This window comes from Python bivittatus, unplaced genomic scaffold (genome assembly GCF_059951505.1).
Source record: "Python bivittatus isolate LINGU-HERP-01145 unplaced genomic scaffold, Pbiv_v1 ctg000330_np1212, whole genome shotgun sequence".
Lineage (NCBI taxonomy): Eukaryota > Metazoa > Chordata > Lepidosauria > Squamata > Pythonidae > Python > Python bivittatus.
The window spans coordinates 41,244,672-41,262,200 of NW_028277058.1; the positions used below are offsets into that span (position 1 = coordinate 41,244,672).

Below are 17,529 nucleotides of genomic sequence, written 5' to 3' on the forward strand. Positions count from 1 at the left end.
GTAATAAAGCAAAATCACATTTAGACTCAAGCCATTTTAGAACTGATTTATGCATGTTTTGAGTTCTAACAAGGTTGATTATAGCACTTTAGTGTATTATAAATTAGCACTTGAGTATTAACTGTTGGTCACAAATATTGAGTACTTCTGTTAGCAGACATGTCTTTGTAATACTGCACATATAAAGTACTATATATTCTAAACACAAATCACATCTTAAATTTATGTACTTAACATGTGAGCTCATTAATGTAAAACCAAGGAACTTTAGAGTTTGAGCTGTAAGGCATAACAGCCACCTATTTTATTCTCACAATGCAGCATTATGTGCAATCCCTCATCAATTCCAAATTTAGGATGAGACAAAAACTGACATATCAAAATTAGTGCACCTAAACAAATAATGTTTTTGTTCTTGTTGTTAATGAGGCTGAAAATACTATATTGAGAAAAATTCTGAAGAATGGGAAAGATAATACATTTTATCTTAAGTGAGAGTCATTCATTGTTATATTATTTGCGCTCAACCTTTAAGATGTCTTTTAATACGACATATGACTTCTGAGTTGACCGACTAGATGAACATACAACATTGTTTGTTTATCCCTAAGAATCGCACATCTTCTAATTATATATTTAAAAATAACTAGAACTGTTTACCCAATTTAGTTGGCTTAAAACAAAAATGGTAGAAACAGTTATTATGCTTATTAGTTCCATCAACCACACAATGTTTCTTTAAATGTACAGATGGACCTGTCATTTTATTTCACAAAGTACTTAGGGTACATTCTGCAGATATTTACCAGAGAGCAATTGGGATAGAAAGGCAGCAACTTTTTGCCAGAGCTTTCGACATTCTTGGTCACCATTTCTCATCTTCTGGGTTGTACTGTAGCATGTTATTATTCAACTGTTTGTAAGGTGAACAGTTCAATGTCTTATTCTCTCATGTGTAAAAAATAATAATTTTAACTCAGTATTCTTTGTGCTTTGAAATCCCTAATACCAACATTGCTTTTCAAGTAATAAAGAGGGGGAAAAAACCTCTCAATCAGTATAAAGTGTCTGAAGAAGAATCAAATCAGGTATCTTCGCAGCCTGTGCCTTCCACATGTCAGATATTGCATAGAACAGAAAAAGCATTTAGTCAGGCTAATTACTGGGAGAAAAGAACATAGCAGAGATATTTAAATGGCAGATTTAAAAATTAAAACAACCCAGACAAGCATCATTGTATTTTAAAGTGCTTTTTATCTGATGCAACAAAAGCGAACTTCATTTTACTTTCTAAGAAGCAGCCTGCCACTGAAAATGAAAAGAATAGTGTCCCACAATATTCTTGCAAAAAGGATCTCCATTTCCAAGGGAGACAGGACAAATTGTTTGCACTGAATTGTTGGGCCCAAGTTTGTGGAATCAAGATGCTATAGTAGGTATGCATTGCCATAATTTTAAAACAGTAGACATCATAGCTCTGAAGCTGAAGTATACTACAGTTTTAAAGTAAGCCCACAAAGAGAGGTTTAAACTTTATAGGCAAGACTGAAAGAGTTGTCATATGAATGCACGGCGACTATCAATTGGGCGGCTCCGACTGGCTCTTCCTGGGAGTGTTGGATTGGGTTCTTGAAATGACACAAATGGATCAAAATATGGCAAAGTGGGGAATGGATCTAAGTGTGGGGTGAGAGGAAGATACTGACTTGGAAGCTCAGCAGGGCCAGGAAAGAGGGAGCTTATTGGATCACCAATGTAGGGGAGTGCTGGCCTTTCATCAAACTCACCACCAATGATAACAGGGGGATAAAGGGGATTAGGAGAAAAAGGATTGGGATACAGTGGACTGGGATGAAATGGCATGGGGAGGGGAGGAGGGGGCAGAAACATCATGTGCCTCCACTTTAGTGCATCTTTCTTCTGCTTCAGTTTCTTCTTGTACAGCTGTAGAAAAAGGGAAAATAAAGTTTAGCTGTACATTTCAAAGCCTTCATTGTTATAAAAGTTTGGTAGTATATTCCTAAATATTTAGACCTAATACATGAACCAAATGTATTAGCACAACTGTCTCCATGCAGCCAAATGCCTTCTGCAGCTTCATAATTTGAACAGATGCCTTTCAAATTCTTTTATTTCATGCAAATCATATATATAGGATTTCAGACCAGAATTCAGCTGGACTTGGCTTGAAAGAAGCTGTGCAGTCTGGCATCCATTAGAATAATGATTGTTCACATGCTCTTTCAGCACAGTCTTTAAAGAAGAGTTTGCCTCCTGTATCAACTGGAGCTTTCAGTTAGCTGAGAATGTAGCTTGTTCATCTCCTGGCTATTCAGACTGCATATATTCTTCAAAACCAAGAGACAGAGCCTACTGGAAAAAACATATCAAGATACCCACTTACTTCTTTCCAATCTGTGTCTCGAGATCTGGCAACAGGATCTGCATAAACATGTAAGATACAAATCAGCTTGCTACACCAATTCTATAATGCACATAGACAACATATTAGAAAACTTATACTGATCAGGATTGCTCCAAGACAATAACCATCTACTGGACACAATGCCCAAACAGCTTCATAGAGGTATAATCCTTGACAAAGAGCCCTGACAAATTAACCTGCAAAGCTGACAACAAGCCTCTCAATTCAGTTCCATATAATTAGAAAAGTTGTATGAACGTGGTGGCGCAGCGGCTTAATGACGCTGAAAGTTGCCGGCCAGAAATGGTCGACACTTCAGCAGTTCAAGCCCAGCTTTCGCACAGCAGAGTGAGTTCCTGTTTCCTCCCCAGCTCCTGTCAACCCAACAGATCAAAAACTTACATGAGTAGATAAATGGGTACTCTCACCCCGCTGGGAGGAAAAATGCTGGCAGCGCCTTGCAAAAGGAGTCGGGAGCAGTTGCTGGTAGCGCGGAAGCCTCACACGCCTGAAAAAGGCGCGAAGCAACAGAAACCCCGCCTCCCGCGCTCGCCAGCTGGGCTCTGCCCTAGGAAGGAGGCACTGGCAAACCACTTCCAAAAACACCTTGCCTTGAAAACTGCAGGGACGCGTCCAAGCAGTCACCGTAGAGTCAGTAACGACTGAGTGCGTATAAAAAAAAAAAAATGAACAATTACCTCTAAAATCTCGCAAATATATGAATCTCCACAATAACTGATCATTTGAAGCAGCATAAAGATCATGGCAAACAGCAGACAAAGAAATTAATGAGCGAAAGTCCAAGAGCCGGAAGATCCGGAGTTTCAGCTCCAAGGGAAGAACCACCAGGCCAAACACATCTGGTAGATTCAACGCTAAGAGGAGAAGGGGAAGGGGGAGAACAACATCATCACAACATTCCGGCAGTTTAACTTCTTATACATTTCATAATTATAATCAAACACTGCTTGAAACAAAGCAAGTTAATAAGATTCAGCTAAAGAAAAAGCCTATTTCTACACAAAGAGCTTTGGATTTCTCATGCATTTATCAAAGGCATCAAAAAAGACATAGTATTATGAACAAGTATAATGTTTTTGACTCATTTGTTTAATTGGGTTCTCTTTATCTAGTTTTAGGACCTGTATGGGAAACAGATCATGTTTTAGGTCATATTTATGCAGAAATATTGAAAATTCAAAAGGGTTCATAAACTTTTAAGCACCACTGTATTTCTACTGAACCATATGACCAGATGGGACTTAAAAGACAATGCTACCATAAAGATAGGAGGTATGAGTGCCACTAACCAAATATTCTATTGTCCCTAAAATAAGACTCTAAAGTACCCTCCTCCAACAGATTTGGAAGGCACTAGGTTGTGGGGGAAGTTACACTAGAGTTTCAACAATGAAAAGTTCCACTCTCCTGATTGGGAGCCAAAATCCTCTGGCAGCTATACAATGAAATTAGTTTGGAATATCATCTAGTTTTTCTTCAGCCTAGTTAAAAAAAAAAAAGAAACAAAAAGAAACAAAAAACACTCCTACTCAGATCAAAGTTAGTATATTATTGCTTTACTAAACTGTCAAGCCACATAGGAAATAGCCTCTCCGGCTGGCCCAACTACAATAGAGATTTTGCCTGTTAAGTGAAACAAGAATTGCTTCAAAAGGCACTTACAGATTTTATCTATTTTACTAACATTTCTCAAATTAGAATTTGGTGCCTGTTCAACTTTTTAAGTCATAGCTGCAACCATGATGGGATGTGAAGAAGGAAGTGTCCGATTTATAGAGATCAAAAGAAATATGGCTCAGAGGCTGACTACTCATTCAGTTGTGGGGACAGCATCTTTCTGAATCAGGATCCATTCTGGTTATTTGGCATCAGAGCCTGAACAGAGAGTGCCAGACTTGTTAAGAGTTTACGCAAATGAGCTTCAGTTTGTACGCTCGATGGTCTAGACCAGTGTTTTTCAAACTTGGCAACTTTAAGATGTGTGGACTTCAGCTCCCAGAATTCCCCAGCCAGCATGCTTCAACTTCTGGACTTGATGTCCACGTATCTTAGTTGCCGAGGTTGAGAAACACTGGTCTAGTCAGCTGCAGAGAGCTCAATGTTATGTACAACGAGACTCTGGGCCCTCAGTGCAGGCAGAACCAAAAATGATCCAGCTCTGTGTCAAATCTGGTGGATTTGTACATTTAATAAGTGAAAGGAACCCAGAATCATACAAATGCTGCATACAGACTTTCCTGCTAGATGAGCTCAGTGGCTTTGCCTATTACGCAATAAACACTCTTTACAAAAAGATTTATAATATGCCTTCTCCCATGATCTGCTTACCTTGCCGAGCAGCAGCCAGAAGGGGGTATACCAATCGATCTTTAAAGAGACAAGAGAGCTTCTGAAGGTCCTTATACACACCTGCAACATTTCCTTTAGGAAAAATAAAGAGGTTGATATCATCTGCTCAGGATATCCTATTCTAACTATTTGCCTCTGAGAATAAATCACCAAGCAGTAAAATAGAAAAAGTTCTCTCATTCAGACTGGCAATATGCTATAGTAGTTCGATTTACAATAGCCAGCAAAGCTTGCATGGACTAATGAATTTGGTGGACCTATTTGCATGACTAAACAGCACAGCATCTAGAATCTATGGAAAGAGTTATTTTTAGTTTTTAATGAGGAGAAACTGAAAAAAGCACATTACATCAATTGTAGCTGCTATTTTAGTGATAAATAACTAAGACTTTTTGATTATTTTACACTTGAGCCAGAAACTGTAGCCCCATTTAAGAAGCACTATGTCAAAATGCTATTAGAGTGAGTTTCTCAAAATTTTCCACATAATGGGTCCCCCTACTGAGGAATTATATGCCATTACACCACTAGCTCAATACTGAATAAACAAGGAGGTGGTATAAAGGAAAGATTAAGACTAAAATTCTTTAACATTCAGCTTTACAAATGTGAATGAGGAAAGGCTGAAAGTAGGTTGTCTCTAATGAAGCCTGTTCTAGAATCTGCATGTTCAAAACATCCCCTTTAATATAGCCTATAAGAATATGATTTCCTACAGGTACAATCTGTACCATGGAGAAATGAAAGAATACAGATTATACACATGGGCAAGTTTGGATACAACTCTAGCCTAGGTTACCTGCAGAAGCAGAAGGCAACAGGGTAAAGCTCCCAACTCAAGCATTAGCATCTCCTCCTGCCGGGGCCAAGAGGGAGAATAAACCAGAATTGGGGTGTTTTGGTAATTCAGTATTGAACTAGACTAAAAGATGGTTCAAAAGGAACTCCAGGCAACTGCTCAACAACCCAATCTTAAAACCTGAATTATTTAATAAACTAGAGTTTATTTCAAGCATAATTCTCCCCTAGCAGCCAAATAAGTGAAAGTAAACTCTTCTTGGTAAATTCTTAAGATTTAGCATTGTTATTTTTAAAAATTGGAACAAATCTCATGCTTTTATGGTTGTGGGGGAAAGAAGAGGACTATATCATAATAAATTAGTATTTTTCAGAACATCATTTTTGTCAGCCACAAACTTCTCTCTCACCTGCAGCAATTTCTCTAGATCCACTATAATTGTCTATTATTTATAAATTCTGTATTCTCCTGCTTTTAAGAGAAAACATATCCCTTGCAATAGACTAGAATACAGAATTTATAAATAATAGACAATTATAGTGGATCTGGAGAAACTGCTGCAGGTGAGAGAGAAGTTTGTGGCTGACAAAAATTGGGGGGGGGGGCTTGGAATGTTTTGTTTTCATAGAACATGTTATTGAAGAACCTCAAAACCTGACAGGAGCTCATGAGGTCTTTGCATCTGTTTGAATAAGCTTAAAATGTTCAGTGATGCAACTTAAAAATGCCTCCTAGCCACTGCACTCTACTTTGTCTTCTAATTTGCTCAGTTAATGATCAGCATTACTGCTGCATTACTCATCTATTAGCCTCTTGCTGTTCCCCAAAATTCAGATTATATCAGATACCTGAGTCTTCAAAGCAGATAAAAGCAGCTGGCAGAAGCTGCAATCTCTTCACACTTTTGATGTCAATGTCAATCTTCAACATTGCTGAAAACAGAAAAAGACACTAAGAAAGCTTAACAAAAAATCATTCTTGATGATTCTGAAGTTCCTGGGAAAATTCAACAGAATAAATTTGCCCAATAGCAATGGGCTGTGAGAAAGGAAAGAAAAAATATAAGGCTCCTCTCCTCCCCCTTGGAATTTGTGTGACATAATATTCCAGGACATAGGAAAGAATCTAAGCAGCGTGGATTTCTTGATGTAGCAAGTAACAAGACAGAGTGATGTCATGGTTTGGTTTTATTTTGTCTGTGCTCAAGGCAAGCCTCCCTCACTTCCTTCAAAGATGATTTTTCTGAGGCCTTAACAGCAACTTAGATGGGCCTGCTCACTGTTCTCTCTCTTTTGAAGCCCATTCTTTTTCTCAGTATCTGTTTTACAGCCTAATGCTGTAAAGCATTATATTATGGTTGCTCACACAGTCAGCCAGATGTTTAGACTGGATTTGGCATTTTTGTCCACCTATCGAGTCCTTCACAAGGACCTGGGATAGGCAGATGTTGTTTAATAATATTAAAGGTATCATCGCAGGATGTAAGCCATTCCAAGTAGAGCTGCCTTTTACAATTACTGATGGTGATTTTGTCAATGCCGATGGTGCTCCAGATGTCTTGGGATTGCACCCATGGCACCTATAACTATCGGTACTATCTTTGCTTTCTTTTGCCATAGTTGTTCTACTTCTATTTGCAGGTCTTTATATTTTGTGATTTTCTCCAGTTCTTTCTCTTCTATTCTGCTTTCTTCAGGTATTGCAACATCCACTATCCAGACTTTTTTGTCTTTCTTATCAACAATTGTTAGCTGCCCTCTCTTTCCGAAGGCTCTTCAAAGAGAGCGCAGCTCTACAAAGGCTCAGGAAGCCATGTGGAGGAAACGTTCACAGGAGAAGCTGGGTCTGAAAAGGAGACAGCAAAGGCAGCTGGGCGAACAAACGCTCACTGATGCTTGCTGGCACTTTCTAGCCGCTGCGGCTTGCTGGCTCTTGCTGGAGTAGCTGAGGCTTCCAGGGGTAGCTGCAGCTTTGCACTGCACTGCAGCCCAGGGGCTTCTTGCAACCTCAGACCCATGCAGTTTTGGGGCTGCTTGCCACCTCACAAGGCAGGCTGCAGGGGGCCAAAAGGGCACAGATGGGGGGGAAATAGGGTGGGGGGGTGGAAGCTGAAGCACCGCTGCAATTTAAGTGTGGGCAGGCTGCCAAGTGCCCGAATTTTGATCACATGACTATGGGGGCGCTGCAACAGGCATCAGCTGTAAGTCACTTTTTTCAGTGCATTTGTAACTTCGAATGGTTGCTGAACGAATGGTCATAAGTTGAGGACTATCTGTAAGTATCACATTTCCTTCAAGTCAAAGGACATGTTAGATAGTTGAAACATTTAAGGAAAGAAAACACCATTCTTAGCACAAGTTGTATTGAGACCTTTACAAAACCAGCTAAGAAAACCTTTTTCTAGAATTCATGTACGTGTCCAAGTATACACTTTTACTGCTGACTCATCAGAGACATATGAAAGCCAAGCTGTAAAATATTAAGGGCTACCATTTCTCTTTTAATACAGTTCAAAAGGATAATTTAGCTTGCTTCATGGCACTTCTCAAACCACTTCTGTCATACTTGATAACTCCTAAATGCTGACCTCACATCGGACATAAGAATCAACTAACTCTTATGCCTTAAAGGCTTGTTAGCGATTATACAGCATGGAAGACAAAGAACAACAATCAAACACTAGCCTCCAGTCAAACAAATGTCAGAATATACTTACCATTGATAACAATAAGGTCCCCCAAAGGCACACAAGTAAGGGCAGCAAAGCCATTTTCACAGAGAGGGTGAGCATACTGTAGCTTATAAACACCTCTGCTCCGCCATTTGTCAGGCATTCTTGTTGCCTTTGACTCTGTTCCCTATGAATAATAAAAGAGGAATTTAACAAGGCAGACTTTAAGAGTAGTACTCTCACAGAACTAAAACTGACCACAGATTTGTTAGTGTTTACATTAGGACTACTCAAATCATAGGACTTTGATTATGGCAACAGTGCAACTAAAGCATTTGGATAGGCACACTCAGACCTCTCTCAGCCAATCAGGCAAGAAATTACAAGACAGAGTTACAGGGAGCCACAACTCTAATTAGGAGATTTATTGTTACAAAGTTAATGAAGCCATAACAAAAGAATTCCTGTGGCCGCTGAGTATCAAGTGAAGCCCTATATATCCTGAAATCAAAATTCTCATCCATGTGCCTCTTCATCCTGTCTGATTTTAACAGGCTAGAAGCCACTCTCTTTGGGGCAGAAGAGACAGTGTCCACCTACTTTGAGAGCTTTCACAGGTCATCTGTGCAACTTTTGCAGCCAAGCCCAGCAAAAAGCACTCCCAATAACTGGCATAGCCTGACACCTTATTACTCATTATATATGTATACAATTTGATAACTACTTTTCATTAATATCATCATCTGATACATTTACAGCTGATAATGAGGCTAAATGGAAATTATTTCATGAATCAAACTCAAAGCAACAAATAATATTTGCCAAAAATAGTACTAAAATATTAATTCTACATATATAGCTGCGCTGGATAGTTTAGAGAGTTTCAATAAATCTTTGATAACTCACATTTACTATCCCAGTTCTAATTAGCCTAATTAAATATTTTTAATGTGGCCAGACTCTACATATGAGAAAGGGGAATAAACATACCATTTTATTCACCTTCCATGGGCTAAAGGCAAATGTCTGCAAAAGAACTTGTCTAAAGAGCCTCCATGCTAAGATTCATTGAAAAGGGATAGGCAACCAAACAGTATTATAATGCCCCTATTCAAATTTATGTTACAGCAACACCTAGAATACGATATACAGTTCTGGTTTCCACATCTCTCACTAGATAATGTGCTGTGCATTAGCTGTGTTCTGCATCAATGGATATGCAGTACAAATTATGACTAATGCAGAGCAGTGTGTGGCAGAAACATTCTGGATTGGGATGACCAATCTATTCATAAGAGTAGAACCTTTATCAGCAAATCATCCAACATTATCTCTTTACTGGCCTAAGATCTATGTCAATCATGAAAATTATGAGAGAGTTTATGAGAAATGGAATTCAACCAAATCTGGTGGGGCACATGGTATCCACACATACAGAAAGCCTTTGTTGAAATTCACTTACTTGAGGTATATATCCTGTTTCCATCATAATAAGATGGATCAAAACTATCAAGGCATCATTGGCACTGGTACATTCTGCAGAATGGTACAGGGTCTGAAGAGAGTGTGGTACTTGCCCATCTGTAGCTTCAGAGCAAAGCATTGGCTCCGAAGGATAAGAACCTGCAGCTTCTTGAAGATCAAAATCATCAGATACAGCCTCTGAAGCAAATGCTTGGCTGGATTCTGCCTTGAAAGGATAGCAGCAGAAACAAGAGAGCATTAAAAAGTTATATTTACTTTTGTAAAATGATCAAGAGAAAAGCAAAGGGTTTCTGTGAAAAAAGGCAGTCTCTAAAAATGATGAAGCAGTTCCAAGCTTCTCAGTATTTTCCCTACTAGACACAAAAAGAATGTCTTCATATCTTACGGACTTACCGTATTGTCACTCATCTGAACATTATCTTGAACTTTATAGCCTGATAGATGTCCATAGTGTCTTTCACTGTCTAGGATTTTGGATTGGTTGTGACATATGGCTGAAGTGGATGGTTCATGATTATTCTGTTGTGCACACAGGGATGAGGTGTGAGTTGGAAATACTCTTGATTCTGCTTCAGCATCTTCCAATATCAAACATATCAAGTCTCCTGAAACAATCCCAAATGATGCTAGCGTTTCCTCATCTCCAGTAAGGGAGTCTTTGTTGTTCAATGTTATTGCAAATTTGATGTCAGAACTGTAGGGAAAACAACATTAGGCACACAGTTGTACTGCAGAACATGCACCAACTACAGACTAAATGATGTCCTTAATTATCTAATTCCATGATTAACTATAACGTAAACAATAAGTATAGTCACTAAAACTGAGACCAATCTCAAATTGATCCATTTTCACCTGCATCTATTATGCTTATGTTAGCCCACTGTAAATATATACATGACTAGTAGTAAAGACAAATACTTTTTTCTCAGAACAGTAAGTCTAATACATATTTAAAAGTGGTCTTTGGCATATTAAGAGTACCTAAATTATTGTGGCAAAATACTGAAGAGGAAGTCCATGTTTTTCTAAGAATGTTCTCAGTCTTATTAAATTAAGAAAAGATTATCAATGCTGTTGAATTTGCCTGGAAAGCATTATAAATAGTATCTAACCTATGACTTGCCTTTCAAAATTGTTATTTTAAGTTATGCATGTAATTTTTAATAAAAGAAGTTAACAGGAACCAAAGGAAACCTTTCACTACCCGACACTTTCCATTCTCCTTCTCCACAAAACCTAAACGGATCATTTCACCTTACAATATTTACAACTCACCTCTGAACAAAATAAGGGATATTTTCAATTTCAACAATAACAAAATCAAAGTTTTCACACATAAATTTCCCAGTGACTATTAAATTACAGAGCACCTCTGAGGAAAACAGCTATATTTAATTTTTAAAATAATCACAGCTGTTACTTTTTTCACTGTACACTCAAGACAAATCAATCCCATACCTCTAGCATGCCTTGCCATCTGAGACCAATCAAACCCTCCCACTAGAGGTCTCACAGAAAAGCTATGAAACCACAGCACCCACTCTCCTGGGATTCCAGAACACCCTTAAGACCTGGCTCTATTCCCAGGCCTGGGATTAATGTGGGTGTGATTTATTGGCTGAGCCTCTGTCATATTGTTTTTTGTACCGTTTGTTGTTTTAGTTCAAGCTGCCTGTTTTTGTGGGTTTTAACTGTTTTGTTCTTTTTTTAATGGATTTGTAAGCCACCCAGAGTCTTCTGGAGTGGGCAGTCATATTAAATGGAATAAATTAAATTAAGTCATTTGACAGGTAGTTTGATGTGTTCATACTACTACTTTAATAAATCACATACTTTCCATGGTATAATAACTGTATCACCTTGGTTTCTATTGTAGCTCTAGGCCGTAAGTGAAACTGAACATGTAATCTTACACTTGACTTTCAGTTTCATAAGGACTAAGCTTTCATCTACAGTATAATGTATCCCTTCTCAATAGGATAGAAAAAGTTTGATTCTAGCAATAACAACATAATCTCAAACACTTCAGTGAGAGTGCCTATGAACAGCAGGACTCCATTTCATTTGGTAGATGGGTTCAGGATTACAGATCAACTAGTTAACTAAAAATACAATCCTATGTACACTTATTTGAGAAAATAAGGTTCATTTCTCAACATACTGAATCAGCTGCTTAATTCTCCAATGGTGCATTAGTCTATTTGGAAAGTTAGCAGTCCAGGAGATGCACACCGTTCAATGAACACTTCTAAATTATCCATCAAGCCACATGAAATGAAAAGTGGTTTGCCAGAGAACTATGTAAGATTGAAACTAAATTCACCCTATATGCAGATATCCAGTAACCAGATCAAAATTTGTACATATTCCCCACAGTATTTTGCAAAAGGATTTTTTCCCTTAATAAGCTAATTTCCCAGCTATGCATATTAGGCCACACTGAAAGATAATGACTTGGCATTAGGTGCAGGGAGGGAGAAAATGAATCCAAGCATCCCCAGCTCTGGTCTAACACTCCAGTCACTACACTACATTGCTTAAACAATATGTCCTGTAAAACTGTTTTATCAAAAACTCAAGACTTCAACATAGAGAAGTGTGTAAAAGACTGAAAAATATAATCACTGGAGAAACTATTCGGGGGATATATTACCAAGTCCTTGATAAAGTCCTTAACTCTGAACATTTCCTGATATGTAAGCATTTATTCTTCTGTTACTGAGCTTCAGTGCTCTGACCAAGCAAAAACATTTCTAGCCTGAAATGCATCAGCTTTTTCAGAAAATTCACTATCATAGGCATTCCTCTGCATAGAAATTGTATGTGAAGGATGGGAGCAACTCTACATAATTTATAATTCTATAAATGTCAACAATACTGCAAGTGCCATCATTAAGCCAAGAATCCTAAAATTCTATTCACTTCAATGCTATACATTGTAACAGTAAAGCCTCCTTCAAGCCAAGCCTGACTTCTTGATTAACTTCATGGACACATTCATGTAGTTTTCTTGGCAGCAATATAGGAAGTGGCTAGCTACAGCCTTTCTCCAGGTCCCCCCCCCCCTTTCCCCATGTAGCCTAGGGCCTTCGGTATTCTGCAGAAATCTCCCATCCCAGTACTAAACCTGGCCAATCCAATAAGTTTTAAGTTAAGCAACTTATCTTGGGGACAAATCTTATTAAGACATACAGTAAATACATAGTTTAGTCAACAAGGGAAAGAATGGCAAAGAAATCTTCCTTTTAATATTCCCTATTTTGCGCCAGGTAATAATTATGACATTATCCTTTGGATCCCCAAATTATTTATTTTCAGTGAAGTCATCTGCGGCCTCTGTTCATTGTCACCACCGAACTGAAGCATTTGGACTGCTTCGAAAGTTTTCTCCCCATAAAAGCATAAAATGGATGTTTCTGAAACGAGACCACGAGTCTTCTCCGACTCAGGTAACCCCTCTGGCTCTCCCAGAGGTGGGAAGCGTCCCTAAGACCCCGCCCGCACATCCCTTTCCCTCCGTGACGGCTCCGCTCGCGCTACCTGTAACCCCAAGCGGGCAAGAGGGTTTGGCCAAGGTGCGCACGCAAATCCCCCAGCCGTGGCTCCGCCTCTGGCAACTCCAGCGGGGCCGTCTGCCTCTGCAGCCGTACGCGGAGCTTCATGGCGTCGAATTGCGGGCGTTCCCCCGCGCTCCCTCCCCCCGGCGCCGCAGAGGCCCCTCCGCAAAGGTGGCGGCACAGGAGGCCGCAACGAAGACGCGGCTCCGGGGAATCGCCGTCGTTGTTATGGTGGGTTTGGGCTACCGAGGACCCGCCTCCTTGACCCTCGCGACCTTGACATGACGCAGGGCTCTCCCCTCGGCTTGCCCCTCCCCTCTCACCGGCCGCGTCGCTCCAAGCAACCGCCTTCTACCCAGCGGTCGAAGGGAGCCAGAAAGTGACTGTGCTGAGCGATGATTCGGCGCTCGTCGAAGGAACTAGAAACAGACTCTGCTGAGCGATGATTTGGTGCTCGTCGTACCATCCTCCTCTCTACGGAAGTTTGTCTTCGATTGATAACTTCCGCGTCCTTCTCATCTGGCGCTTTTCTGGTGGCGAACGGGCGTAATCTGAATAGGACTCTTTATCCCGGGGGCCAAGCCTTACGAGCCCTCCCTACACATCCCTGTCCTTTACATGTGGTTGTGGGGCATCTTTACTCTGCACTAAGCAGAATGTGGAAGGCTGAATTTTTTGCAAGGACTGATCAGTGGCTGCAGGATCTTGCTTTACAATATGTTTACAATATGGCAGCTTTAGTATGGTCCAATGCATATGTTGTTAACATGGCAAAATCTCCTTCAGATAAGATCAGTTGCTGGTTCTTTTGTGGACACTTCCAGATGATTTTTATGGCAGCAGCACAGAAGCGGTTTCCATTATCTCAAGGATGCTTTTTCTGCTTCCCAGCTTAGCCTACAGCCCCGGGATGTTTTGGTGGTCTCCCATCCACAAACTAACTAGGTCTGACCCTGCTAGGCTCCCAAGCCCAGATAAGGTTGGCATATATTCTTACCCTCCAGCACTTTACATACATGAACATACATATACAGAAATATATTCATTTGTTTTATATTAAATAGAGATGGGTTTATATATTGTGCCAAGCATCATTTCTTTTAAGCATGGTTTATTAAAGAAGCCATAATGGCTTGTAGATTAAAGCCTTAAAAATGATTTATAAATTCCATTGGCTGGATTAATACTAGAAACCAAAACAATAACAAAAAAAATGGTTTAGTGCTAGTTTTCAACCATTTACAGTAATACTGACTGGAATAATCTATCATGTTACCTCATCATGTAGTCTGTTTGGTTTTAGTAGCATATTAATGATGTTAAGTTTAACTGTAAATCAAATCAAATTTAGTTTTGCTTCTGGCCCTGTCTGTGACTTTTCTCAAGTGAGCCCTCAACATACTGTGGCCCTTGGTCCAGAAAAATTATGTACTTCTCATTCAATTATGTGAAGCATTATAGTTCTAGTTTGTAAACCATGCTTTATGTTTTGTTTATTGTTTGAACTCAGACAGTATAGCTTATTCAATAAAGCATGTTTAACTCTAGTTGTGACAGTGCAATGTGTGAATCAGATCACTGACATGTTTATGGGGTTGTTGTTAAGATTGTTAAGTTGCATAATATTAATGAACCTATGACTGTTTGAAAACACTATATAAAAGTGTATCATCATTAACATACCTCTACTAAATTAACACCATAGCCCTGATCCTGGATTCATTTTATTACTAAACACTACAAACTTCCCAAAGGTACTACTATGCCTGCAAACCCAATTGTTTGCCTATTAAACAATCTAAATTAAACAATTATATCAGTGCCTATGCAGCATCCTAGATTTTACTGCATTTCCAATTCACTACCACACAGTTCAATATCATATTGGACAATCATTTCACAGCATAATGCCGCTTTTCTTTCCCAGTGAAAATGATTAAATGAACATCCATCTGGGGGGTAGGGGGTGGAATGTTCTCCCATCTCAGGGGATTGCTGAAAGTAACACACTGTGATAATGCTCCTTTGTCATACTAAAATTGATGGACATATTGAATGATGTGAAACCATGGATTTATTTGTCTTTCCCATCAGACAAACTTGGCACTGACCACAGTGTAAGTTGAAACAGTAACTAGCAAGTCAATTAGAAATACACTAAACAAAGGTATAAGTGTGATTAATTATAACATGTAGCAGTTCTTTGCGTGTGAGTTGGCACACTTCTATTTTATTCTGATTTTAGCAAAAAAAAAAAAAAAAAATCCAGACAAGTCCAAGTGGGTTAAGCAGCAACCTGATGCACATATATGTGGGAGTAAGTCCTAATGGTATTTACACTGGAGTAGACACACATTCATTTGCTTTGATTCTCCTCTAGCTGTCACTCTGAAACTGGAGAGCCATATACAATTAGATGCTACTCATATATTGCACATAGAGATGGGAGTCTGGCCTTTGGGTGATGAGGCAAAGAATATTTACCCACTGACACATCATTCACACTTCATGCTGAGCTGTGGTTTGCATGGACCACAATTACCCGAGTTCACATAATACACTTAAGTCCAGACAAACCACATGATAGCTTAATGTGAGAAAGGAGTCACTTTTTGTATACATCTTATATGCTGCTCATTCAAGTCTGCTGAGGTCTCAGTTACTGTATACTTAAACTTGCTTACTTAAACTCGGTAGTCCCCAGTTTAAGAACAAATTCCATTCCCAGGGTCTGTCCTTAAGTCAAATTTGTACGTAAGCTGGAACAGTATCATTGTATAATGCTGCATAAATAGAATTGTGTAATGAACTTGAACCATTGTGTATATAACTCGCATCATTATGTATTTAACTTGAATTTTGCTACAATAGGCTCTGTTCTTAACTGTGGGTTGTCTGTAACCCAGGCATTCTTAACCTGGGGACTACCTGGGTTTATTTCTTTCCCTCTAGAAAAAAAAAAGTATCAGGTTAAAACAGAACAGAGTAGAAGAATTAACACTTGTCTCTACCTAGTACACTCATACCTGGCAGTATCTCTGCATCTAATGGAGCCATCTTGTGATAACAGTGATTATAGTTTACATAACTCTAACTTATGATTTAGCATGTGTGAATACAGCCATGGAATCAAATGACTCAGGATTGCAGAATTCGCTTTGAAGTTCTAGTGTAATGTTTTCCATAAAAAAGTAAATATTTATCTATTTATTTTAATCAATTTATATAGCCGTCCATCTCACATACGTGACTCTAGGCAGCTTACAATAAAAAAATAAATAAAATGCATACAATACAAGCAATAAAATGCATAGCAGCCAAACATCATAACACATCAACATAGCGAGTAGATGGGTTCTGTCACACACATGGGGTCCCAGGGTCGGGCCTAAACCCAGGTTTTCAAGGCCTTGAGAAAGGCTGACAGGGTTGGGGCCAGTCGGATCTCAGAGGGAAGGATGTTCCAAAAGCAGGCTCCATGGCAGAAAAGGCTCTTCTTCTGGGCCCCACCAGCCAATATTCGTTAGCCGATGGCACCTGGAACATGCCCCTCCTGCCAGATTGGGGTAGAAATGACCGGGGAGAGACAGTCCCATAAGTAACCCGGTCCCAAGCCATGAAGGGCTTTAAAGGATTGAAAACACTGGAGGTTAGGCAAGGAGTCTTGAAGTTTTTAGGCTTCAACATTTCTGAGCAGTTGTTTTCTATAGAGTTTCAGTTTACTTAGCTGGCATGTCCTCGTTTCTAACTGACCGTTCCAGGATTCTGTATTGTGCATCCTGTACCACAAACAATGAAACCACACTCACCCAAAAAAGCAGTCAGGCCAACATAAAAAAAAAAAAAAAAACTAGTGAAGTGTTTGCATCTGCTTATAGGATGGAGGGTTCTCATATTTTGCAGTATTGTGCTCAGAAAAGAGTATTTGCTCCACAAGCTCTCTTTTATATTCCTGCCTTTGAAATTTAGAAAGCTGGGAGTCTTAAGAGGTAAGGGTTAGAAAATCTTTTTCTTGGAAGATTATTATAATTATCCTGTGCCTTGATTCTAATCCTGCATACTGTCCCTGGTTCTTCTTTTCTGTCCTTAACTTGCTTTGCATCAGTGAGTTGAAACCAGATTTTATTTTCCTTCAAGGAGACCTGTTGAAATCAGGGATAATTATGATAAAGTGTCCCTTTGATTTCATGACTAAACCTGCATCCAACTATTGAAATTA

At 39.2% G+C, this 17,529-nt stretch overlaps 1 protein-coding gene across 1 annotated transcript; it reads right to left on the reverse strand.

The window, feature by feature from the left end:
- Nucleotides 1–47: 47 nt before the first annotated feature.
- FBXO7 (F-box protein 7) lies at nucleotides 48–13,686 on the reverse strand. Its single transcript, XM_007427869.4, has 9 exons — nucleotides 13,294–13,686; nucleotides 10,144–10,444; nucleotides 9,728–9,955; nucleotides 8,311–8,452; nucleotides 6,443–6,526; nucleotides 4,775–4,867; nucleotides 3,124–3,300; nucleotides 2,405–2,442; nucleotides 48–1,944 (listed from the first exon to the last, which is right to left on the reverse strand). Exons 1-9 carry the CDS (start codon nucleotides 13,413–13,415, stop codon nucleotides 1,558–1,560), a joined length of 1,572 nt encoding a protein of 523 aa, XP_007427931.1. The 5' UTR covers nucleotides 13,416–13,686; the 3' UTR covers nucleotides 48–1,557.
- Between the last annotated feature and the right edge of the window lie 3,843 nt (nucleotides 13,687–17,529).

Coding starts and splice junctions, on each gene's coding strand:
- FBXO7 (XM_007427869.4), bottom strand. CDS start 13,415: ATGAAGCTCCGCGTACGGCTGCAGAGGCAGACGGCCCCGCTGGAGTTG. Junction 10,445..13,293: donor TTGCCCGCTTGGGGTTACAG/GTAGCGCGAGCG, acceptor TTTTCCCTACAG/TTCTGACATCAAATTTGCAA. Junction 4,868..6,442: donor TATCTGCTTTGAAGACTCAG/GTATCTGATATA, acceptor TTTTTCCTAAAG/GAAATGTTGCAGGTGTGTAT.